This window comes from Mus caroli, chromosome 10 (assembly GCF_900094665.2).
Source record: "Mus caroli chromosome 10, CAROLI_EIJ_v1.1, whole genome shotgun sequence".
NCBI classification, from domain to species: domain Eukaryota; kingdom Metazoa; phylum Chordata; class Mammalia; order Rodentia; family Muridae; genus Mus; species Mus caroli.
Window position 1 is genome coordinate 74,847,535 of NC_034579.1, and position 24,860 is coordinate 74,872,394.

Here is a 24,860-nt window from a genome sequence, read left to right on the forward strand (position 1 = left end):
GCAGATGGGGACGCAGCACCCGGGTACCCCGCGTGCCTAGCACATCCCTGTCCTCAGGGCCTCCGCAGACTCTGAGTACCGAGAAATGCTTGGGGGGCCCCCAGATACAACAGTTTGTCCCGTTGGAACGTTCTGGAAATTGTCAACTCTCCGCCGTCCCCTCCCTCCCTGGACAGGCCTCCACCATCTGCACTCTACCGCACACCTGCCGGCTCTGCCAAGTCCTAGTGGCCTTGCTCCTCAGTGAGTCCCAGAGCCCACCTTGGCTCCCCACTGCTCCACTGCCGGCCTTACTCCAGTTGCCACCCGCGGCTGTGGCTGCTGCCATCCAGTCCTCTCCCATGTGCCTGGGGCTGCGCTGTGCGCTTTGGCACATACAACCTAGTGTGGTTATTAGATAGACGGATGCATACATTACATAGGGGACATGGAGAGAACCCAGACATAAGAGGAGGAGCCAGAGAGAAGGCTCAGCAGCCAAATCACTGGCTGCTCTTGCTGAGGACTGAGGGTTCGGGTCCCAGCACCCACATAGCATCTCTCAACCATCTGTGACTCCAGTTCCAGGGGGCCTGAGGCCACCTTCTTTCTGGCTTGTGAACTTCTGTATGCAATGCACAGAGCTAAAACTAAGATAAATCTTAGCCCGAATTCCAGCACTGGGGAGGCAGAGGCAGGTGGAGCTCTGAGTTTGAGGCCAGCCTGGTTTACAGAGTGATTTCCTCCTTCTGAGGCTGGGAACCCAGTGCTCCCTGGTGGCAGGCAGCCTGAGCAGAAAGGAAACAGGAGTTGGGGTGTGGATCAACCAGACTAGCACTTCCTGAGTTGGGGGTTCAGGCCTTGGGGTCCAGGGTGGGAGATATGAAAGGGAGCAGGTAACAGTCCCCAAGTGCAGAGGTTCAGTGAGCAGCCATTCCATGGAGCTGCTGCATCTGGTTCTGTCCTTCTTGCTCTAGCAGCCTGAGTGAGCTGGAGGCTCAGCTGCCTTTGTCCCTGGAGAGGGGTGACCTGTAGGCCTAGCTGCAGGGAGCCGGGCATGTCCTGCATACCCCCCTCGTGTGCCCTCTCTGTCCTCCAGAAAGGTTTAGTGGCAGGCAGCTCTGCCACCTGTGACTCAAGCAGGCTCCTTTCCCAGACTGTCGCATTGGCCTGAGGCCCAGAACACGTCCATCCCCAAGCCAAGAGGCAGGAAGCCGGTGCCCCCCCCAATATCTTTGGAGGTAGACCCCAACTCCACACCAGGCCGACCCTGTGTGTGTACTGCTGTGCTGTGTGACCCCAGGCAGATTGCATCCCTTCTCTGGGTCTCTGAGGTTGGGACTCCTGGACAGGCAGTTGTTGAGTGCCCACTGCACACAGGCGACATGGTATATCAGGATTTCCATGCATGGGGAGACAGCTATGACCAAAGCCAGAGATGGATGCAGGGAGGCTCAGGGACATTGGCCGCCTGCCTAGGGCCCATTCTAGGTCCTGCTCATCTAGCCTGAGCCCACCCCCAAGGACCAAGGAGCTCCCATGCTTAGCAATGCAGACTACAGCTTTAATGACTGGGGGGTGGGGCACCAGAGTGCGAGGGGGTTCCATACACCTTCCTCTAATTACTCTTCAGATGAGAGCAGCAGCAAGAAAGGCCACAGCCGAGGGGGTTTGGCTCCCACCGCAGGACCTTTGCACATGCTGTTCTGGCTACAGAGCAGAATGCCTTCCCCAGCGTCTGCCCCACCCGCCCCTGCTTCCTCCTGACTCACATCTCCACCCGGCCGCCTTCTGTCCCCCGTTCCCAGCCTCCCTGCAATTTCCTAAGATATCCTATAATTTACTCATTCATCCTATTTATGTCTGCCCTTCCCCCTTTCTTCTGAGCACGGCCTTCCTGCACACGCTTGGCATCCAATAGACTCCTACTTGAACTAGCGACATAAGTGATGGCAAACTGGACAGGGGTGGTCTGAGCAGAGTGTGAGCTTCTGAAGACCGAGGAATCCCCTGCCCTCTCTTCTCAGCCAGTGGGAGTCAGCTGAGGACAGAGACGTGCTTGGGCCATGCATTCAGCCGGCACATAAGAGACTATAAACTTGTGTGTAAGGCCTGGATGAGGGTGGTGGGTTTGAAGTCCCCAGGTCCAGCTGCTGGGTGACCATGGGATGTCTCTTGCCCTCTCTGAGCTCAGCGTTCCTGGCAGGTTCCCCCATCCCCACCCCTACCTCCTAAGCTCTTCTGAGCCACTCCAGTGGGGAGGCTGCGTGGGAGAGCTGCAGGAGGGTCACAGCCTTGCAGGCAGTGGAGCAGTTAGCACCTGGTTGCCAAGGCTACGACTACCTGCGGAGGTGATGTTGCCACGGAGATGGACCACCTGGGTGAAAAGGGTGGCTCCTGCTGATGGGGAAGCGTGGGTTTCCCTGGGGGGGGCAGTGACTGCATGGGGGACAGGCATGCTCAGTATGGTCTGGGGACAGCATGGCGGGGGTCCCCATGCCGAACTTCAGTAGGGACCCGGATACACAGGAATGGATTTTGAAATGAAATGCCCTATGTGCCCTATGTCTCTTCCCTTTTAGATCGTGACTGCCATAGTTGTGTGGCACCTTCCAAGCAGCAGAGGACATATGTACCACCCCAGCTCCTGACCAGTGGCCCCAGCTATGTACCTAGAAGGTAGTGGTCAGATATCAAGGTGTGAAGCGACGGGTTCCATGTGTCTTCAGCCTAGCCCCAGGTTGGCGGGCTCAATGCTGTGCATCCTCAGGTCAGTGACAACCCTCTCTGAGCCCTAATAAACTGTGAATCAGGTTAACATAAGCCCCATGGCTTTGAGCAGGTATGTGGGATCCCCAAGGCTGTCTGTGGTCAACAATAAATGTTTAGACAGTTACAAGGGTGATGGCATTGAAAAAGGTACAAACACTTCTTCTGAAGGGTACCTGGGAGACACAGAGAGTCCTAGGCATGGAGGACTACAGCCGGGTGTGCCTGGTGGTATGGAGAATCCTTTGTGCTCCGTAGGACTGACACCCACTCCCAAACGGAACATAGGAAAATGGCCCCGTATTCTAGACCAGCCAGGACTATATAGGCTCTGTTTCAAAACACAAAAGGGGGAAGGTGGGGGGGGGCTCTTGACCCCAGAGGGGTTCCTCAGTAATTACAGCACTAGCTGCTCTCACAGAGGACCTGAGTTCAGTTCCCAGGACTCATAGGGCACCTTACAGCTGTCTGTAACTCCAGCTCCAGGGGACCCGACACACCCATTTGACCTGCTCAGAAATGGCACACATGTGCACAGACAGACATGCAGGCAACATGAACATATTTATAAAATGGGGGGGGGGGGTAAGCAATGGTCTTTAGGGCCAGAGCACAGCTCAGGAGGGACAGGTGTTTACTGCTAAGCATGGGGGCCTGACTTTGGCTTTTCAGAATTCGAAGCTGGGCCACACATAAACACACATTTGTATTTTTTTTTTCAGACAGGGTTTCTCTGTGTAGTCCTGGCTGTCTGGAACTCACTCTGTAGACCAGGTGGCCTTGAACTCAAGAGATCTGCCTGCCTCTGCTTCCTGAGTATCAGGACTAAAGGTGTGTGTCACCACTGCCTGTCCCAGCATCAATTTTTTTTTTTAAAGATTTATTTATGAGTACACTGTAGCTGTCTTCAGACACACTAGAAGAGGGCATCAGATCTCATTACACATGGTTGTGAGCCACCATGTGGTTGCTGGGTATTGAACTCAGGACCTCTGGAAGAGCAATCAGTGCTCTTAACCACTGAGCCATCTCTCCAGCCCCCAGCATCAACTTTTTGTTTGTTTGTTTCGAGACAGGGTTTCTCTGTATAGCCCTGGCTGTCCTGGAACTCACTTTGTAGACCAGGCTGGCCTCGAACTCAGAAATCCACCTGCCTCTGCTTCCCAAGTGCTGGGATTAAAAGTGTATGTGACCACGCCTGGCTCAGCATCAAATTTTAAAAATTATGTCATGCATTTATTTTGTGTGTGGGTCATACACTCCCAGAGGTCAGAGGTCAACTTGTGAGTGTCCCAGCGCAGAACTCAGGCCTCAGGCTGGGTACCAAGTGCCTTCACTCATGGTTGGGACAGACTCACCACTGCCCACTTCTGAACAGGATTTAGCTATATAGCACTTCAGCTTGTCATCCTCCTGCATCAGTGTTCTTCAATGGGATGCCAGTGTGGTCCACCAGGCCTGGCTACCTGTGGATAAAGGTTTTTCTGAGACGGTGTTACTATGTCCTGCAGGCTGGCCTCAGACCTCGATGCAGACTCCTGTGATCAGAAGAGCCAGGACAACGGCAGGTGCATCTCCTCTATACTTGGCTGAGTTCAGTTGCTAGCGTGGAAGGCTATGCCCAGGTCACAAGGGGACCTACCTCACAAACTGGTTGGAAAATGTTCCTTTTGCCTTTGGTCTCTGAAAGACCTGGGGTCGTGAGTTCCTGGAAACTTGTTTTTTGTGGTTTGTGAAGCTGGGAAAGAACCCAAGGTGGCAGGCAATGCTCACCCCGGAGCTCCGCCCCCAGCCCTTGACTGGGTAAATCTCATCGGTGGCACTAACCCTAACCACACCCCCAGCCCCACTCTGGGGATTTCAGGCGAGGCTCCACCTCTGACCACGCCCCCAGCCCTTGGGGGCAGGTGGGGCTCCATACTGACCACGCCCACTGCCTGCTCCCTAGGGTTTTCTACCTTGGGTTTACTCTTCTTTTTTTTTTTTTTTTTTTTTAAGATTTATTTATTTATTAAATGCAAGTACACTGTAGCTGTCTTCAGACACTCCAGAAGAGGGCGCCAGATCTCGTTGCGGATGGTTGTGAGCCACCATGTGGTTGCTGGGATTTGAACTCTGGACCTTCGGAAGAGCAGTCGGGTGCTCTTACCCACTGAGCCATCTCACCAGCCCCGGGTTTACTCTTCTGTATGTGTAGGTAGATTGTGCATCTCTTTGAAGGATGGAGTTAGGGGATGAGTGGTGTCAGGTGACCCATGAATATGACTGAATCACAAAACCTATTTTTGACAGCAGGAGCCAGAGAGGCACTAGGTGGAAGGGGGAGTGTGGGTGGATCCCCAAGTAGTTGTGGATCTGGTTTCTACCACTGAGTTCATGTCCAGGACACAGGACAACTTGTGGAAGTCAGTCCTCTCCAGCACCATGTGGGTCCTGGGGATGAAAGTCAGGTTATCAGCAAGTGCCTTTAACCATCCAGCCAAACAGTTTTTGTTTTTGATACTGGGTCTGAATATACAGCCCAGTCTGCCCTTGAATTGGTGATCCTCCTGGCTCAGTGGCCCCCACAGTTGGGCTCACAGGCATGCACTACCCAGTCTGGCCCTCTCGACTTCCATCTCCTGCCTTAGCTGTCTATCTCCCTCCTCTCCCACTCACATTGCTGCTCAACATGAGGATTTTGGTGGCTACAGGGCCTGTGGTCTCTGCTGCTCAGGGTGAGCCCTGCTGGATACTGGGAGTGAGCTGTGGGGAGAGGGCCACAGCTTGCTGAGAGGGTTAAAGCTCACTCACTAGAGTCTTTTACTGTGTGAGAGACCTAGATCCCCCGCCCCCTCCCACATAGGGACAGCTGCAGAGCCCACTGGGAGTGTGGAGGTAACTGGGCCCCTTTGGAAGAGCTGCTGAGGGATCCCAGAGCTTCAGGCTGTGAAGTGGGGCTGGATTCCCTGGTGCATCCTAACTTGCTTCTTTGGTTAGAGATATGTTCCCCAGAAGCCAGCAGTGCCTGGATTCTTCCTGGAGGAACCCAATTCTCATGGCCAGCCTGGGTCAGGCCTCAGGTGTCCAGTTTGCTGAGCAGAGAGCAACATGTCTCTGTTGCAGGTGGGTTAGGATTTAGATGGCAGAAGGTCCTGTTCTACGAAGAGCCATCTGGGTCCTTCCAGGACTGCACCAGGGCTGGTGCAAGGGCTCCCTTTGTCTGTCTGGGATGCACCTGTAGTGAAAGAGATGTCCTTTTTCCATTGTCCTGTCTAGACTATGTCCTTACTTGCTTCCCCCTCCCCGATTCCCCATTCCCTTGTAGTCAAAGATGACCTTAAATTTAAAGTTGTAACCCTCCTGCCTTCCAGGCCCCAGTGCAGCCTGTTACATGCCGGCAAGCACTGTCTTCAAGCAACAGACACAGATGGACCTATAGATTTGGATCCCCCTTGTGGCACCTGCATCCCCATGTCCCCCATCAGCATCCTATGTCGCCTAATCTGTTTCCCCAAGTCCTGTGTAGTTAGAGAAGGGTTCGGTGCCGCAGTGGAGAGGTACTGTGAGCAGCCTGTGTTAGGTAGAGGACGTAAAACTGTAGGTGGGAGTGTCTTACTATCTCTGGGCCTCAGCTGCATTATCAAAATGCATAATGGGGACTATGCAAAGGTTTGGTGGAAGGCTGGGTGAGCCAGACAAGGCGGGTGGGGTGAGGAGCCGCTGACCATAAGTACCCATAGGATCCGGCCCACTTCCCGAAACTTCTGGAACCTGCTGTGAGAGTGGTGGCTCAGGGGTGTCCTGCTACGGCCTGGCTGTTGGTCCTAGTCTGCAGTGTCTCCGGGCAGGGTCTCCTAGAGTAGGGTCTCCCTGCACAAGACCCGAGGCCTCTTTGCAAGCCAAAGGCCATGGCGACAGGCACCTGCTGCAGGCCGGGCCCCTGGGCTGATAGCAGGAGACCCCTGATGCAGCCTGGAGGCCTGAGCTGGAGGCTGGGAAGCTGGAGGGGTGAAAGCTGGGAGGGAGTTGGGGGGGTGGTGGCGGGCCTCCAGTCAACAATCAGAGTGGGATGGAGATGGGTCCTGTGTGTTGCCCTGCCGCTGCCCTGGATCCTCCCCGCTGCTCTGCCCCCTCTGCCTTCATCTAAGTCTCCACAGTCTCCCCTTCCTTGTCTGCCTTTCTCCCTCCGACTCCTAGTAAAATATTAAGATTTCAATGTAATAATAAGGAAAACATTAAATATTAAATGTCTCCTTTTTAAATATTAAAACACTGAGCTGTACCCAGCTCCTCAGCCTTAGATCACTTTTTCCCATCCCAAGGTGACACAAGGTGTCACTCTCTAGACACCTCCAACCTTTTGGCTTTTTGACAGAACATCATTGTCTACAAAACTTACAGTCACGCACCCGTGATACTTCAAGCTTAAAATAAAACTTATGGGTGGGTCTTTAATCCCAGCACTCAGGAAGCAGAGGATCTCTGCAAGATCAAGGCCAGCCTTATCTACAGACCTAATTCTCGGACAGCCAGGGACTACACAGAAAAGCCCTGTCTTGAAAAACAAGCAAAAATGCTCACCACAATGGGATTCTTCCGTACACATTGTGTACTTCACTCCGCAACGCGATCCTGGGCTGTGTCAGCAAGTTCCTGCGATGTTATGCTGTGTAACAAATATCCACACAGTAGCACGAAGATATTCATTGTCATGTTCCTGGACAGCTGAGGCTGTCCAATATGGTTTTCATTTTATTTATTTCTGTGTTTGCATCCTAGAGTACAAGCACCACGCCATTTGCAGGAGTTTTCTCCTCTGTAGGCTCTGCAGGGACCCAACTGAGGTCCTCAGGCTTGGAAGCTAACACCTTACCCATGGAGCCCCCTCTCTGGTCTGTTTTATATATGGCTGAGTGAGGTCTTGCTCTGTAGCCCAGGCTGCCCTGGAATTTGCCACCCTTCTGCTTCGGCCTCCCAAGTGCAGGGCCAACAGACATTTGCTAGCCCCACGGAGAAAGGGCCTGTACTTTTCTGTCTTCAAGCAACAAGTGCTAGGCAGTCTTCCAGTCCATCATGACCTGGTATAAGCACAGCCTACTCAAGCATGAAGTCTACAAGGAACTACAAGGACTTGGAACCTAGCAGGGGACACCCTACTGTGTGCAGATCATCCCCCATGACGGGCAGGCAGCTGTTAGTTTCTAGGACTGGGTCAGTCACTCCCGGGTGAAGTGATTTCATGCCAGTATCTGAGCTCTGAGCCTCCAGGGCCTGTGACATCACTGCTCTGTGGCAGGGCTGGGGTGTCCACACTCCAAGACTATAGTTTAGCAAGGGTGGGACACTTCCCCTAAGTTATACAGCGTGAGGAAGTGGGGGCACAGACTTTATCTCCCACAGTTTGTTACCTGCAGGGGAGGTGGCCATTTTGAGAAGGGTCATGGACAAGTCTTGCTAACTTAGGGGAGCTGAGGGAAGGCTTGGCTTCTGGGAGTGCTAGGCAGAGCTGGCTAGCTGCACATCTTGTTGTCTCTACAGGAGGAGCAGGGAGCCTGACTCTGGCCTTGGGTCACAACTTCAGGGAATCATGCTCCCTGCTAGGCTTCCCAACTTAAGAGTGGGCTGATTGTCAGAGGGTTGTGGCCGTAGGGTCCCGTGCTCCATGTGCCAGAGGCTGCACGGCCAGACTAAGGGGGTACACAGGTCTTTTCCTAATTCCCAGCTGTTCTACAGGAGCACAGAGTCCTGCCCTGGCCCCTGCCTGGGCTGCTTCTCTTGTGGCAGACGCTTTAGGGAGGCACCCCAGCCTGAGGAACCTCAGGGCCTAGGCTCCCTGCTAGCCAGTCCTTTTCTCAGGCCCTCCTGGTTCCCCTGGGCAGAGAGAACAGGCAGGGACCAGTGCTAAGGGGACGCCATATGGAGAAAGACCAGGTTCTGGTGGTTCTAGGTGTGGTCTTCTTGCCACAGCCCACCAGGTGAAGCCGGCTGGGCTGCAGGACCAGGTGCCCAGGTTTCTCCCATCCCTGTGCTAGTCCCTGGCTGTGCTGTGCTCTGCCCTGGACCACGGTGTCTGATCAAGGTCTCCACTCGGCTCTGGCTTCTCCAAAGGTCAAAGTTACAGAGCAGGAAGGGAGGGGGAGGCTCACATGGGCAATTTTATTAAAAAACAAAACAAAACAAAACAAAAAACAAGAACAAAAGACCAAAACATCACACAGAAGTTCACCCCATAGAAGGAAGATCCCTGGGGCCCGGCCACCCTCCTTTGCTGCTAAGTGTCCTGCTGCTGCACGAAGGGGTTGGGGATGGCCTCCATGCCGTCCTGCGGGCAGATGAGCACCACTGAGGTGCCACGACATACGACAAGCCCCAGCTGCCGAGTGTCCTCCGTCAGCTTGTACTGGTCATCAGGGTCTGGTGGGATGAGAGGCAAGAGGACTGAGGTGCATATCCATCCATAGGCATGCCACAGCCGGGACCTCAGGGGCCTGAGAGCTCCCACTCACAGCTTCTGGGGACTGACAGATCCAGATGCTCTCAAACACCTGGACCAGCAGAGTCTAAACCACAGAACCATGAAGGTGGCTGAGGGAGGAGCCAGACATCTCCAGCTTCAAGAACGCTAGAGCCCATGCTGACCCCATAAACACCAAGGGGCATCTGCTGAGCAGCAGACGCACTGGAGAGGGTGGGCAACAGGAGGAGCTGGTAAGCAATCAGACATAACTGTCATGAGGGCTGGAGACAGGAAACCTGATGTGTGTGTGTGTGGGGGTCTGCTCAGGGCACTACAGGGTGGGCCTGCTTATACAGAGCTGAGATCCCATGAGCCCTGGAGTCTCTGACACAGGTAGACATTCCTGGCCGAGGACAGTGGCCACCACTCTTGCTGTCCCCGAGGGCTGAGGACAAAGCCAGATACCTGAGGAGAGTGAGCTGGAAGTCTCAAGTCGGGGGCTCTCCTGGCAAGCACGCCAGTCCTCTGGTGTTCCAACACTGCACCCTAAGTCACCATCCGCTGTAATCTGACCCCACAGGCCCCCAGCACCATCCTACAACAACCTCAGCCGGCTTACCTCTCATGTACTCCATGGTCCCATCCAGCACCAGGTTGAGCAGTGGGTCAAAGCCCTTCAGGATACCGCTGGCTTGAGGAACATGGGCGAGACATGGAGAATGTCAGTCCACCCCACAACACATATAGAACCTGGTATGGGGGCTTCAGGAACAGTTGCCACCACAGAACTCATGAGTAAGTAAGTGTGGTGGTGGCCTTGTCACTGTGACTCCAACCCTCTTCTTTCCAGTATGGAAGGGGGCTATAGATAGTGTCAATAAAACTTTATAGTCACCCATCCATGCAATCCAAAACAGTCTCTCTCCTCCTCCTCCTTCTTCTTCTTCCTCTCTCTCTCTCTCCCCCACCCCCTCAGGGTCTCATGTGCCCATGCTGGTCTCTGACTCACTAGGCAGCCTGATCCTCCTGTCTTACCCCTAGTGTTGGAATGCCAGGCTTATACAACCACGCCAGGTTTACATGGGATTGGGAATAGAACTCAGGGCTTCATGCCATGCTAAACCAGCAATCTACCCACAGACATACAGCCCCACCCGTGGTCGATTCTTGGAGACAGGTCTTGTTACATAACTTAAACTGGCCTGGAACTTTCAATCCTTTTATTGGGAAACCTTCCGGGTTCCTGCTGTGTCCAGGTGCTTAAAACAGGGCTTCCTATCGCCTCCTTCCACCTCCTCGTGGGTCCTGGCCCCTTCCTTCAGGATCCATCCATACTGGTCTGGGTGCTAATCTCACTTGGCTCCTTTCCTGGGGCTCTGTTTCCCCACCCACAACAGGGGCATACCTTTCAATGGTACACAACAGCCCAAGCCATTATTGGAACGCCTGTGCTAGGTGACTTCCCTTGCTTGCTGTGACCTCAGCCAAGCTCTGTGTCAGGGAGCCCTGCGGTAGGCACTCACCTTCCCGACCACCCTGGAACTTCACTCTAATGGTTTTATCGATGTACTTAGAGAGGTCCAAGATGCTTTCTTTCTTCTTTTTCTCTTTGTCCTGATGGGAGGTGGGGCGCTGAGGAGAGAGGTCCAGCCTCCCCACATCCCTGTTGCCTGGGCATGGCACCCAGGGACTCCTTTTCACCTCAGGCCCCCAGAACCCTGCGTGCATCCTCACCTCCAGTGTCCGCCAAATTGAATGCTATGCCCGAGTCTGCATTTCTGTCTGCATGCCCACGTCCTCATCTGCATCCCTGGATCCCCCATCTGCACTGTTTCCTGTACGCACCCCTGTCTGCCTGGTCTGCTACCCCCACGTCCCGCGTCTGCATCCTCGTGTGGGTCGTCTGTTTTCCATGTCACCTGGTCTGTACCCATAGCCTCCGTCTGCAGTCCCACGTGGCTCCCATCCTTCAGCACCCTGTCTCCCTACTCTCGGGCGTCCGTCACTCTCCTTTCAGTCTTTGTGCTATCGATTCCACAGCCCCTCGATCCCGCGGCCCTGCTTTCCGCGGTCTAGACATGCTCACCGCCATCTTGTCGCCGCGCGTCGCTCTGCGCAGGCGCCGCCCCGCCCCTTTCTAACGCGGAGGCCTTCGCGCACGCGCAGCCTCGGCACAGGCGCGTCGCGGCGTCCCGAAGGCGTTGCCAGGAAACCTTCCGCCTAGAGCTGCGAGGGGACCGGCGGACATGGCGGCGGCGCGGCTGACCGCAGCCCTGCTGCTACTCGCGGCCCAGGTGAGCGCCACGGCCGATCGGCCCGGCCCCGCCACTCCTGACCGTGCCCTTGACCTTGTGGTCCACTCGCTCATTGCCACCGCAGACTTCTGGCGGGGCTTGGCCCGCCCTGCGCCCCGGGGCCCCAACCGCCGCCGCCGCTGTCCCTGCCAGCCTCAGTTTCCCCTTCTGCAGAATGGGGCGAGTCCCCGCGCTCTATCCCCGGGGCGTCCAGCGCGGCCCCCGAGGTGCGTGCAGCCCGGCACGCCGGCTTCTGCTCTGTGACCTTGGGGGGAAGGGGGTCCCCATCTCAGGGTCGGTGCAGAACGCTGGGGACGAGCTTCTGCTGGGACGCCTCAGGTGTGCGCAGGGTGCGCCCTGGCAGGAGGCTGGCTTCTGGTGTGCTTTGCTTTCTGAGAGAGGTGGCATGCTGGTCTCGAACTTGGGGTAGTCCAGGCTAGCCTTGAACTCACTATGTAACCCATGTTGGCTTCACACTCACTCTGCAGTCCAGGCTGCCCTCCAACTTGCTCCGCAGCTCAGGCTGGCCTCCAGCTCGCTCTGCAGTCCAGGCTGGGCTCTGACTTGCCATGTTGCCCTGGCTGTCCCTGAGCACCCGGTGAGGCTTGGCTAGCCTGGAACTCAAAGCTAAACACCGGCCTGGTTATCTCACGCGCCCCATCGAAACTCCTGGCTTAGTAGAGTCCTTTCTTGTTTTGTTTTTGTGGCTCCAGCCTCCAGTCCCAGTGGATCCTGGAGTGCTGCATCCTTGGGTCTCAGGCCGGTTTGAAGGGTGGCCGGTGCGTCCTGCTACTGTGTACGATCTTGTCTTGTGGAACAAGAGCTCAGGTCATTTTAAAAAATACTTTTTCTTTTCCTTTTTGAGATTACAGACTTTTGTGACAGGGTCTCCCTGTATGGCCCAGGCTGGCGGTGGGCTTGCAGCTCTGCCTCAGCCTCCCGGGTGCTGGCACAACTGGCTGGCATGTGCCTCCTTGATTGGCTAAGCATTAAGGCATTCCTCACACATGTGGTTCCTGGGCTCTCCACCATGTGGCCAACATCTCTCTTTGGCTGCTTTTATCCCCACATCCTGTTCTTGGCTGGGCATGAGCTTTTGAAAGTGTGTCAGGGCTTGCTGCATCTGGCCAGTGGGCCAGGGCTCTCTCTACATCATATTTAGCAGGCCACTGTCCTTCTCTGGAAACTGCCCTCTTTGTGCAGGTGCTGTCCACCAAGGCTATTCTGGTTTCTCCTTGTCTTTTTTTTCTTTTCTCTTTTGATGGAGGAACTCCCCCGGCTATGCCATCTCTTCTGGCTGGACCTGCCCTGAGGCCAGTCCATGTCTTTTTTTTGTGGGTCTCTTTTATTGCTGGTCTGATGGAGGTCTTTCAGGGACAGTGACAGTGACAGGTTCTGAAGGATGAATAGGAGTTTGCTGAGGACGGGAAAGGAAAGAAGCTGTGGGCATCAGGTGCTAACCCAAGGTGTAAGAGATGGTGTTTTCCTGGGATGAGCTGACTTCAGTGTGCATGTGGGGCCTGTTCCTGCAGCTGGGAGTGCTTGCTCTTGGGGAAGCTGTTTCCACAGAACGATGAGACTTCAGTTCTTACTCAGGGCTAGAGGCTTTGGGAGGAAAGGGTGGGCCTGGCTGGACAGTGAGCCTGTGTGCTGGGAGAATTACTGGGCGGGTGATGGGTGTTGCCTGGACTTTATCCTGCATGGGTGTAGATGCACCTACTTTCCCATATCTGGTGGGGAGCAGGCAGGGTGCCATTCTTGGCTGGGTTGCAGCCTGGTCCTGGTGCCCAAGAGTAAAGCTAACTGAGTGAGAACTGGCATGGTGGCAGTCCAGGACCCCAGGGCTTTTTGTGATCCTGACTTAAAGACTTGATCCCATGCTGTTCCTGCTGGCCCGGTTTCCTACCCCTTTGAGGTGGTACTGGGGGCTGTGTCTATGTGAGGATGCTGTCGGGGCTTCTGGTCTCCAGGTCTTCCAGGTGTGACCAGGACACAGTGCCTTAGAACTGGTTCTTGGAAGAGCCTGACCTGTTAAGAGTGTCATTGTGCTGTCCCCTTGGTGACGGAGTAGAAAGGCTGCCGTGTGTGTGGTGGGGTGGGGTGGGTGACCGTGAATGTGCCTTTGTGTGGTCAATGATCACTGTGAAGAGAGGCAGTTCTACTCGTTTCCGTTTTACACAAAAGCCACTTTTCACAGAGAGCCCATCCTGGGTCCACACAGCACTGCTGTGCTCTGACAAGGGAAGCTCTCTGCTCTGCAGGCCCCTGTCACCACTGCTCCACTGCTGGGGGGCGGGGGGGGGGAACCATGGTCACAGGACTGAACTTATTTGTGTGCCGCAAAAACTTTATAAACACAAAAGGCAGGCAAGTTTGAGATGTGGACTGTGGCCCCCAAATCCCTCATGAAAGGAACTTTGTGGGAGGGGCACATGGCTGGTGGGTGTCTAGGGCCACACGGAGGTGCTTGGGGGTGTCCTGAAGTGCTTGGGGGTGGGTTCTGATTTTTCCCAGAGTGGAAGGAGGTTCGGGAGGAGGCTGGAGTGGGAGTGTAGCTTTGAGACCAACTGCTCTGAGCCCTGTGGTCTCAGTTGTCCTCTGCCCCTGCCCTCCCCTGAACTGGTGATGGCTTCAGCTCAGGGCCTTCCTGGGCACACACAGCTGCCTGGAGAGGCAGACAGGGGTAATATCTTGGGGACAGTTGGTGTCAGGGGCTCAGCTCTCTCTGGAGAGGAGTAGGGTCAGCGCTAGGTCCCTGAAGGGGACGCTTAAAAATGAGGTTCCTAGCTGCTTGCACTGTGTGTGGTCAGCATCTCCAGTGAGGACTGGGGCAACCTGGGCCTTCCTCATGCTGCCATGTTGAGATCAGGGCCTCCTGCAGTGTTTCAGGCTGAGTGGGAATCCCAACCCCCAAAAGCTGGCAAGCCAGGTCTGTGCAAGAAACCCAAGCATTCTGGTGGGGACCCTGACATCTGCTAGCTGCAGGTTGGTGTCCATCAATGTCTTGGGCCAGTGATCTTGTGCTCCCTGCCTGTTTGTAAAGCGGGTCCTCCGGTGACACCCAGTCTCTCCCTGAGGAGTTTGCAGCCAGGAGGAGTGAGCTCTGAGGGTCCTGGTTTCGAGTGACTTCTGGGGAGATGTAAACAAAATCTGTTTGCCCCAGATAAGTCACCCACATAACGGAAATGACTCCACCCAGGTCAGGCTCAGGAGAACGGTGAGCTTATGGGATGTCTTTATAGGAACACAGGTCCTGGAGGTGCATCGCTAGGGCTCCTCACTGGCTGGGCAAGGCCTTACTGAGTTTAGGAGAGTAATGGTAGAGTCCTGAGCCTTAGCTACCTCCAGCCCCTGCCAGTCTTCCCTCCTCTGGGTCATGTCCTGAGCCTTGGCCTGATGTAGATATGGTTGTTTTCTCTGGTGAGTGGTGGCCATGGGGCCACTGTGCCACAGCAATAGTGAGCTCTCCTCAGGACTCACTTGGCTCGGTTACTCTGTGACTAGCCAGGCTGACAGCCGTCATGATGTAGAACACAGCTGTGTAGAAGGTATCTCGACAGGCACAGCCATCCCAGGCACTCATCAGCACCGCAGAGGAGTTATCAGGGCTTTAACTTGTGGGTAGGATGTTTACCTAGCATGGCTGAAGCCCTGGCCTCATCCCTGCCATCACAGAACCAGGCACACACCTGTCATCCTAGTACTCGGGAGGTGGATGTGACAAGATCAGCTCAGGGTCATCCTCAGCTACAGAGTCAGGTGCCAGCCTGGGCTACATGAGACCCTGCCAACAATAGCAGTTACATTCCTGCTGTGGACTGTCATCTTCCCAGCCCAAAGCCTTTGCCCAGGCTCTCCACACCACCTGTGAGCTGTGACGTAAGCAGTCGGTTACAGCTGCAGCAGGGGTTACACCAACACGTCCCCCTGGCGTGTGGGTCCCTCACCCAGCAGCCTACACAGCGACTTGGCCAGCTTGCAGCCTGATCTCTGGCTTCTGCAGCCAGTTTGTGGGTCTTCAGCATCAGGGACCTGCTGTGCTATGACACTTTATGGCCTGTTTTACAAACCTGTGGGACTCTGTAAGACTCTCAAGGATTAGCATTATGTAATGAAAGTACAATTTTAAAATCATTTTGTGTTTGAGTCTGTGTGTATTTGTATGCATATGCTACAATGAGCAAGGATGTCAGATGACAATGTGTGGGGGTCTCCTACCCCATGAACTCCAGTCCTCAGGTGACCTTGAGGCCCTGTACTGAGAACCATTTTGTAGAGGCTGGACAGTAAGTACCTATTAGTTTTAAGTGGTTCTCGAGGATACCAGAAAGAGCTCGCTGCCCAGGTCCAGGTCCAAGCTCAGGCCTGTGGTGGCACTCCCCTCGGCAGGGACAGGCTGGGGCAGCAGCATGGAGGGACACATGCCTCTCTGCTTTCTTCATTCTGGTTACTGCTGCTGTGGGGCTGAGCTCTGCCCACTCAGGCCCCATGGTGGAACTCCTTAGGTAGACCAGGCTGGTCTCTTCCTGAGTGCAGGCATTAAGCCACCATGCCTACCTCCTTACTCTGCATTGAGGGTGGATCTGGGGTTGTCAGTCACCCCTTCCTAGCCCCCTGCTTCTCCGATGTCTGATTGCCTTGGAGCCTGGGAAGCCCTAATTAGCATCGGTCTAGCTCACTCTCTCCCAGCTGGTACAGCTAGCCTGCACCTCCATATCTGCCTCCCTCGCCCCAGCTCCTGCCACATCAGGGTTACAAGACGGCACTAGGCTCCTGGGCAGACAGCTGAGCCTCGGCAGAGTCTGGATATTTCTGTAGAAGCCACACAGCTGACTCCAGCCCGTTCTAACCCCCATCCCATGTGCTGCTCTTACCGGCTGCATGTGTTCCTCACTTCTGCTCTAGGATCCCTGTCTCCACTGTAGCTCAGAGAGCTGCTCTGGCTCCCTTCAGGCCCTGTAAAGCCCCAGTAGCAAGCCACGGGGGGGGGGGGCAGGGAGGCCCACACAGTCTTACAGATGCTGGCCTCAGGAGCCCAGGGAAGTTGACAGGACTCAGCCAGTGAAGGGCTGCAGCACACCTCTGTGAAGCGCTGGTCCTCCACAGCAGGCTCTGGGAACTAGCCATGGCCCTGCCGCTCGCTCCAGAGCCGGGCTGTGACTCGCTGCTGCCTCTGGGTATGGGTCTGGCAGCATTGGCTGTCCCAAATGCTGGGCCCTGGTCAGAAGGGCGGTGCAAGGGACAGTAGTGAGGGAGCTCCCCCTTCTTTGAGACAAGGTCTCTACAGCCCAGGCTGGCCTCAAACTCATAGCAATTCCTTTGCCTCAGCTTCCAGAGTGCAGGGATGACTGGCCTGTGTCACCGTGCCTTGCTCAGGAAGGCACCTTTGTCTGTGTCTGGCATCCTCACCAAGACCAGGCATCCATGTTGCCTCTGACACCTGAAGTCCTTACTGCTGTCTTGTCGTTCCAGGCGGCCTGTGAGTTTGGCGTGCTGCGAGTGGTGTCCCAAATCAGTAGGACTCGGAGCAGGGACTACTGCATCCTCTACAACCCACAGTGGGCCCACTTGCCACATGACCTCAGCAAAGTGGTAAGTGTCACACTAGGCCACACTGCCACTCACCTGGGAGTCCTTGGGTGGGCCCTCTGTCCCTCTGGGCCTGAGTTCTCATGTGCAGGAGGAGCAGCTGGCTGAGGGCTGTGGGGAGGCAGGTCTGCTGGGGACCCTAGTCAGACAAGGCTTGTCACGACTACTGGTCTGTGACAGATAGACCAGGTCAGAGGGCACCTCAGGAGTGACAGCCTAGGGCAGGACTGTTCATCTCACCCCTCTGAGTCTCCCATGGCTGCCTGTCCCCCTGTCTGTTCCCAGGGAGGTGCCTGTCCTCTGAGTGAGCCTCTCCACCCTTCCCATCCACGTTTAATGGTGTGCATGAGTTCTGTGTACTTTGTGTGAGTGCTCACAGTGGGGCAGCATGCCTTTTTAGCCTTGAGTGATACACATGCCACTGTGACCTTTACTGAGGCCTGGGACACTTGCTAGGCATTTGAAGGACACGCAGTGCAGGGAGGGGAGGGCTTTGTGAGTCCTGGGTGCACCTGTTGTAGCCTGGTATGTTGTGTCCCCTCACACGTGTCACCTCACAGGATCCTCGGCAGTCCTTAGGCCTCCAATGCAGCTGGGGACAGCAGCCTGCTGTCTTGGTGTCGGGACTGATAGGGACAGTTAGCATGGGCTGCTCCAGGGCTTTTCTGGGGACTTGGAGGCCCTGACCCCGTGCCCTCCGCAGTCTCTCCTGAAGCTTCGAGACTTGAGCACCACCCAGCTCTGTTCCTACCTTGATGTCCCTGCAGAAGACTTCACCAACCAAATCGCACTGGTGGCCCGGGGCAACTGTACCTTCTATGAGAAAGTGCGGCTGGCCCAGGGCAGTGGGGCTCACGGGCTGCTGATAGTCAGCAAGGAGAAGCTGGTAGGGTGCTCGGGTCTCCCTCCGCTTACCTCTGGGGTGGTGGGAAAGCATTGGGGAGCCCTGGCTCCCACATGGTGAGAGACGCTGTAATGACAGGTGGAGGCACAGGTCTATGCAGTCATGGCCCCAGAGCTGGGGTTGATAAGTCGCTGGGGCTAGAGACCTGTAGAGTGGCCCCTTGCAGGGCCAGTGCTGGGGAGCCCTGGGGTTGGTGCCTTGCCCAGCCAGCCTGAACCCCGGCCTTCCTGCCCTTCTGCACGCCAGGGTGTGGTGCCTGAAGGAGGATTGGAGTTGTCCAGCCAGGGGGCTTGGGTGACCCTAAACTCCTGTCCACTTCAGGTCCCTCCAGGAGGCAACAAGACACAGTATGAGGAGATAAGCATCCCTGTGGCCCTGCTGAGCCACAGGGACCTTCGAGACATCTTCAGGGTAGGCGGCAGGGCGGGGCTGGGTGGACAGGGCTTAGGATCTGGGTTCTGGGTGCAGGTCCTAGCAGTTGACTCAAGGTTGGATCGTGAGGGTTCTGGGTAGGTCCTGGATGAAGCTGGGGCACAGTGATGCCCACCCTCTGAGCCCACTCTCCTCTCGGGGACAGCGCTTTGGCCGTGAGGTAATGGTGGCAATGTATGCTCCAAGCGAGCCGGTGATGGACTACAACATGGTCATCATCTTTGTCATGGCCGTGGGCACCGTCGCCATCGGTGGCTACTGGGCTGGCAGCCATGATGTGAAGAAGTGAGTACAGCTGACTCCAGGCACCATGGGAGGGGCCGAGCCCTGGAAGCCATGGCCCTGGGTGACCCCGATGTTTTCCAAGAAGGTACATGAAGCATAAGCGAGACGATGGTCCTGAGAAACAGGAGGATGAGGCGGTGGACGTGACTCCAGTCATGATCTGCGTGTTTGTTGTCATGTGCTGCTTCATGCTTGTGCTTCTCTACTACTTCTATGACCGCCTGGGTATGCCACCCACCCGCGGGCCCCGCCCACCCACCCAGGGCCCCGCCCACCCACTCGCGGGGCCCCGCCCAAGGACCGAGGGGCCATAGCTGCTTCCTTGATTTCTTACCCTTCCTGCCCCTCGCTGTTCCTGCGTCCTGCCTGCCTGGCCCCGCAGTCTACGTGATCATTGGAATCTTCTGCCTGGCCTCCTCCACTGGTCTCTACAGCTGTCTGGCACCCTGTGTGCGCAAGCTGCCCTTCTGCACATGCAGGTGAGGCCCAGGCCTGACCAGGCCCTCTCCTCCCTTCTCCTGCAGTCTCTTACCCTCCTGGCGTATTCAGAGATCCAGGAGGTGCTTACTAAGTGCTGGTCGTGGGTTGGGTAGGCTTTGGGGCTCCAGTCGCCTGTGCACTGTATACCCCTTCCTGTCTAACTGAGCCACAGGGTATGACACGGGGGTCCCGGAGAGTGAGGCCAAGGATGGTAGGCTGGGAAGGGAGTGGCGACATCATAGGCCTCCAAGGCTCTACCTGCCCCTGGATGGCACTGCTTCAGAGCCACCTGCGGCTAGGTGAGGCCAGCAGCCACAGGGTAGTGGCCCTTAGGGTTGCTCTCCTAGAGCCAGAGGGACATGCCACATAGTCAGGGCTCCTACTCAGGGCTGAGAGGGAACAGCAGGCACAAGCCAGCATGCGATCGAGGCTCAGGGTGGTGTTGAAGTGAGGGAAGAGGGACGCTGACGGGTGGTCCCCTCCAGGGTCCCCGACAACAACCTGCCGTACTTCCACAAGCGCCCACAGGCCCGCATGCTGCTGCTGGCACTCTTCTGTGTCACTGTCTCCGTGGTGTGGGGTATCTTCCGAAATGAGGACCAGTAAGTGTTGCTTTGTCCCTGTCGGCTTCTCACTGCTGTCCTCGGGTGCCCCCGCTGCCCAGCGAGGCCTTGGGCTTCCCATCTTTAGGGCTACACACCACGGCTGCCGCCTGCCCGTGTCCCATTTCATTTAGGCCTGGCCAAGAGCCCACACCCCGATAGGAATCTAGATAAGGGTTCTGTCCATCCTTTGCCCAGCTCCTGGGCAGGGCAAGGGGACATGCTGGCTCAGAGCCACTATTTGTCACTCACATCTTGGCGTGGGCTCAGGCAGCACCTGATGCCCAGGTGCCACTTGCCGTCCGCCCCGTGGCGATAGAAGCTCCATTTTCTCCTGCACTGAATTCCCACGGGGCTCTGATGCATACACATCCCCCTTGAAGGCAGAGGCCTGGCGCCATGGCCCCAAGGACAGCCTGCCTGTCCCCACCTGGCTCCTGGTCGTCACGGACACTGGCTGGCACAGCCCGAGCACTCCTGGCTTCCGTGCTGCTTGGCGTGCTAATAGATGTGCTGGGGGGAGGAGTGGGGCAGAGCCAAGCTCCCTGCTGTCCCCACATGTCCTACTGCTGCCTGCTGTGCAGTCAGACAGGGGAGTCGTGCCCCCACAGAAGCTTGCCTCTGCCCTTCACACTGGGCTGCAAGGCCCTGGGCAGGCCCAACTCCTAAATTCCACAGTTGTATGTTCTGGGCATGTTGAGGTGTGACAGGAACCATCACGCCAGCTTGTTCCCCACATGGAGCCCCACTCCACATCTGCTTGAAGCCATGCTGTGGTCCATGCTGCTGGCCTGCCTCTGCGGTGCTCCTGCTTCTGGGGTCTGAGGCCCTGTGTGGGCGGGGGGGGGGGGGGGGGGGGGGGGGGGGGGGGGGTGTGGAGCATGTAGCTTGGTGGCAGGTCCCTGGTGGCTGCTTGGTGTAGGATGAGGCAGGGATAGAGCTCAGAGTCATTGAGTGAGCATTCTCCTCCCAGGTGGGCATGGGTCCTGCAAGACACCCTGGGCATTGCCTTCTGCCTGTACATGCTGAAGACCATCCGCCTGCCTACCTTCAAGGTGAGGACTGCCAGTAGGCAGGGCAGGCACAGCCCTGGTGGAGGTCTGAGGAGCTGGGAGCACATGGGTCGGGGTTGTTGGGGTCACTCAGGTGCTGGCTCCCGCAGGCCTGCACGCTACTGCTGCTGGTGCTCTTCATCTACGACATCTTCTTCGTCTTCATCACCCCCTTCCTGACCAAGGTAGGTCCCCTCTGCCCTCCCAGCTGCCTGCCCCCCTCCCACTCCCTGGCTGACAGCCTGTCTTGTGCAGAGCGGCAACAGCATCATGGTGGAGGTGGCCACCGGGCCCTCGAACTCATCCACCCATGAGAAGGTAGGCCAGCCCACCACAGGGGCTGTGAGCTGTGGCCCCAGCAGGGTGGGTGGGCGCGGGCGTCCAGGCTGAGCCCTGCTCTCCCCACAGCTGCCCATGGTGCTGAAGGTTCCCAGGCTGAACACCTCACCACTCTCCCTGTGTGACCGGCCCTTCTCCCTCCTGGGCTTTGGAGACATCTTGGTGCCAGGTGTGGGCTGAGCGCGCGGGGCGGGTGAGCAGGTGGGCTGTGGGGCATGATGACGCCCATTCAGGGACTTCAGGCAGGGTCTGGTGGCAGAATGGCCTCCTGGGTAGTGCATGACTGTATGGCCACACCTGCCAGGTCCCCCATGCTTCATAGGTGATGTGTGTGCCCATTGTCACCATCCACATGGCAGGGCCCCTCCAGGTCCTGACATCCCTGTGGGACACTGGTTACTGGCACAGCCAGGGACCATGCTGAAGTGTGGGCCTGGTCCTACTGTCCTGTCTCAGTGTGGTCGCCCATAGCTATGCCACTGGTGTGGTGACTCTGCATCCTCCCCACAGGGCTGCTGGTGGCCTACTGTCACAGGTTTGATATCCAGGTGCAGTCCTCCAGAATTTACTTTGTGGCCTGTACCATTGGTAGGTGGTCCACTCTTCTCTGTCGCACTCTTCTCTGCCTTTTGTCTGTCACCTTCTGGTCCCCAAGACCCTAGTTCTACTTGTCCTAGGCTGATTTTAAGTGTCACCTAGTGGGGCTGGGCTTGAGTAGTTGAGTGTCTGGCCCAAGTGCTTCCTATACAGGCGTCTAGGGCCACCCACTGTCCTCGCTGACCTGCACAGCCCTGGGTATGAGGTTTCTGGTCCTTCTGCCTCAGCTACCACGGTTCTGGGATCCCGGCTTGTGGCTAGTGCTCTCCCCAATGACTGTCCTTGCTCCCCTCTGTGGTGGCGCCCTGACCAAGCATTGCTCCCCCCAGGTGCACTTCGGCTGACACTCTCTCTGTCCCTGCAGCCTATGGCCTGGGCCTCCTGGTGACCTTCGTGGCTCTTGTCCTCATGCAGCGTGGCCAGCCTGCACTACTCTACCTGGTCCCTTGCACACTGCTGACCAGCTGCACCGTGGCTCTGTGGCGCCGGGAGCTGGGCGCCTTCTGGACGGGCAGCGGTTTTGCGGTGAATACCAGTTTGCTATGACTGCGGCGATAGCCCCCTAAGGCCACCAGGTCAAGTTGAGTCCAGCCTCCTTGTGCTCCCACTGAGCCCCTGGCCTGGGTCCCTCGCTTCTGGAAGGTCATGCTTTGGGCTTTTTGGTTCCCTGTGGGGAACTCTCTGATGTGACCTAAGGCTTTGAACACACTCCTGCCGCATTGCCGAGCCCCCCCCCCAAACCCCCCCTCACTGCCCTGTAGCAGCCGAAGAGGATGGAAGGTACGTTGGAGGGCTGTGAGAGGATGGGGAGTGCCCACCACAGACAGTGGGTGCCACGTGGCTCCCCAAGATGAGCCTTTCTTCTTGGGTGCGTCTTTCAGGGGGCTCTGTGCTCTGGTACTTCCTTGGTGTTACAGAGGCAGCTGCTGGGATAGGCAGGGATCTGCCCAGGGCCAGCCTGTGCTCACGGACTGCTTGGACTTGAGGGTTACTGCTCCCCACAGGATTTCACTGATGAGTGGGATTGCTCGGAGGAGCACTGGGGAGGCATGAGACGGAGAGCACTTGCTGCCCTGGGTGCTGAGTGGTGTTGGGCCTGGATGAAGCTGCATAGCCCTGGGTGGCGCCGGGTGGTGGGGGCTGGGCGTTTCTGGCTCTGGGTGGTTGCTGCATGCCTCCTGCTCTAAGTGTCCTGCATCTGTGTGGGTTCTGCCCCGTTGGGGTCTGCTCTGACTGGTCCCAACTGGTCCTGCTCTCATAGCCCCCTCCTCTCTCCAGAAGGATGCACCTCAGACCCCGTGGGCCGCAACCCAGGCACCTGTGCCTCCGAAGGCTGTGGGTTCCTCCCTCTCCGAGCAGCCTCCAAGTGAAGAGCTAGCCAAGAGCCCCCTGTCCACTGAGGAGGCCGGAGCCGCAAACCCTGCCAAGGATCCTGACAACCCTGTGGCCAGTCCCCTCAGCCCCTCAAATGGGGATGAGGCTCAGCCTATCCCTGTGGTGAAGCCGGAGACTTCGGCCTAGGAAGAAGAGGGGCGAGAGCTGGGCCCTCGCCGCCTTCCACGCCACACAGATGCTGACCACCTGGGACCTGCAGGGGACAGAGACAGCTGCCACCCACCAGGGTGACAGACCTGCTCCGTGTCCCCCCTAACATGGTGCTCAGGCCTCTGAGGCCTCAAGTAGATTCTCCCCGCAGCTGCACCCCGCGCCCAGCTCTGCTTTGCACCAGGCCGTGAGCTTCATCTGCTGCCCACTCCATGCAAGGCCGCTGCCCACGGTGCTCGGCCGATGCTCGCCCTGCAGATGCTCCTACGGCCACGCCTCCCTCCACAGGGCTGGGCTCTGGGGCCAGAGCAACCCCAACAAGCAGGTTCCTATGTTGGGAGCAGCCTCGAGGGGCCTGTCTGTGGGCACTCTGCCCGCGGGGCCCAAACCCCTTCAGGAGAGTCCACGCCAAGATGGAGTTGAGAATGCGGGCCACTGCTCTAAGCCAGTAAACGGCTCCAGCTCCAGGTCCTGCGCTGTGCAGCATGGTGGGAGCTGGCCACGTGTGGATGGGTCCACGTCCCCAGCAAGTCCATCAGCTCAGACGTGCAAGTCTTCCAGGCCACTGCCCTCTGCCCCAGCAGTGGCTTCTGGACTGGCATCTGTCCTCTACCTCACCAACCAGGCTCTGGACTCCATGACAGATCTGCCTGCAGGGAGCCCAGCACACATGCTGCATGTCACCGAGGCAGAGGCCACAGTCCCCACACGCTGGGATAGAACTCGGGAGCCACAGCCACCCACACTTGCATGGAAAAGGGTGTCTGCTGCAGGGTGACAAGCAGGGACAGCTGGGTGGTCCTCCTAGAGCTCTGGGGATGGGGGCAGGGGACATCCCCTAGGCACCCTGTCTAACCAGAATGGATAGGCAGAGGAGCGCTGGGGCCCAGCCACCTGCTTCTGCCATTGGACTTGACAAGCCATTTTGTACTGGGTGTCCAAGCAGTCCTTCCCCCTCTGGGGTGGTCGGAGGTGCTCTGCAAGGTCCCGTCCGAGGGCCCTGGCTTTAGGTTGTCAGGGGATTAAAACAGCTTTTCATACTCACAGTGGCCTCCTGTCCTGTGAGGGGGTGGGAGTCCTGGTCTGGCCTGGACACCTGAGGGCTTAACTGTCAGTTCCCCAGTGCCCTGGAGTCCCACTGAGGCCTGAGGTGTGCCATCCCTGACTGGCTGGTCCTTGCTGGCCTCACCGCTCATGCACTCCTTTCCTGTGCAGGAAGGGACTCTTAGCTCTGTGGGGACCAGAGATGTGTGTGGTCCCCAAGCCACTGCTGAGCTGCCTTGCAGCCGGGCTAGCGGCACACATAGAGGTAGGCACATCTCTGAGTTCTCTGCCGGTGTACTCTATAGGGCAGGTTCCAAGCCAGATGGGGGGTGGGGGCTATGTAAAAAACCCTATTTTCAAAAAGGAAAAAGTGGTGACACCCCTTTAACCCCAGCACACAGGAGACAGAGGCAGGTGGATCTCTGAATTAAGTCCAGCCTGGTCTACAGATCGAGTTCCAGGACAGCCAGGGCTACACCCAGGGACCCTGTCTCAAAAAAAAAAAAAAAA

At 57.0% G+C, this 24,860-nt stretch overlaps 2 protein-coding genes across 10 annotated transcripts; one reads left to right on the forward strand and one right to left on the reverse strand.

Moving 5' to 3' along the window:
- Positions 1–8,861: 8,861 nt before the first annotated feature.
- On the reverse strand, positions 8,862–11,308 carry Lsm7 (LSM7 homolog, U6 small nuclear RNA and mRNA degradation associated). 2 transcript variants are annotated; one of them, XM_021174775.2, is made up of 4 exons: positions 11,274–11,308; positions 10,711–10,801; positions 9,807–9,878; positions 8,862–9,144 (listed from the first exon to the last, which is right to left on the reverse strand). In XM_021174775.2, the coding sequence occupies exons 1-4, from the start codon at positions 11,277–11,279 to the stop codon at positions 9,002–9,004; spliced, it is 312 nt and encodes a 103-aa protein (XP_021030434.1). In that variant the 5' UTR covers positions 11,280–11,308; the 3' UTR covers positions 8,862–9,001. The 2 variants fall into 2 exon arrangements, with proteins under 2 accessions (XP_021030434.1, XP_029338155.1); XM_029482295.1 differs by having other exon boundaries at positions 11,118–11,291.
- Positions 11,309–11,370: 62 nt separating this feature from the next.
- Positions 11,371–24,352, forward strand: Sppl2b (signal peptide peptidase like 2B). 8 transcript variants are annotated; one of them, XM_021174856.1, is made up of 15 exons: positions 11,371–11,481; positions 16,954–17,073; positions 17,774–17,956; positions 18,296–18,385; positions 18,552–18,691; positions 18,777–18,916; positions 19,074–19,170; positions 19,657–19,773; positions 20,747–20,828; positions 20,936–21,010; positions 21,081–21,143; positions 21,234–21,333; positions 21,675–21,752; positions 22,126–22,286; positions 23,040–24,352. In XM_021174856.1, exons 1-15 carry the CDS (start codon positions 11,434–11,436, stop codon positions 23,280–23,282), a joined length of 1,737 nt encoding a protein of 578 aa, XP_021030515.1. In that variant the 5' UTR covers positions 11,371–11,433; the 3' UTR covers positions 23,283–24,352. The 8 variants fall into 8 exon arrangements, with proteins under 8 accessions (XP_021030515.1, XP_029338739.1, XP_021030514.1 ...); XM_029482879.1 differs by having other exon boundaries at positions 11,374–11,481; positions 18,774–18,916; positions 22,126–22,341; XM_021174855.2 differs by having other exon boundaries at positions 11,387–11,481; positions 18,774–18,916; positions 23,040–24,350.
- Positions 24,353–24,860: the final 508 nt, after the last annotated feature.

What these genes read in the sequence shown, in the direction of transcription:
- Lsm7 (XM_029482295.1), bottom strand. Translation starts at nt 11,153, where the DNA reads ATGGGAGCCACGTGGGACTGCAGACGGAGGCTATGG. An exon ending in ACTGCAGACGGAGGCTATGG is followed by an intron (nt 10,802 to 11,117) that starts GTACAGACCAGG and finishes ACCTCCCATCAG; the next exon opens with GACAAAGAGAAAAAGAAGAA. An exon ending in GACCATGGAGTACATGAGAG is followed by an intron (nt 9,145 to 9,806) that starts GTAAGCCGGCTG and finishes TCATCCCACCAG; the next exon opens with ACCCTGATGACCAGTACAAG.
- Sppl2b (XM_021174855.2), top strand. Translation starts at nt 11,434, where the DNA reads ATGGCGGCGGCGCGGCTGACCGCAGCCCTGCTGCTACTCGCGGCCCAG. An exon ending in CTACTTCTATGACCGCCTGG is followed by an intron (nt 18,917 to 19,073) that starts GTATGCCACCCA and finishes CTGGCCCCGCAG; the next exon opens with TCTACGTGATCATTGGAATC. An exon ending in CTGCCCTTCTGCACATGCAG is followed by an intron (nt 19,171 to 19,656) that starts GTGAGGCCCAGG and finishes GGTCCCCTCCAG; the next exon opens with GGTCCCCGACAACAACCTGC.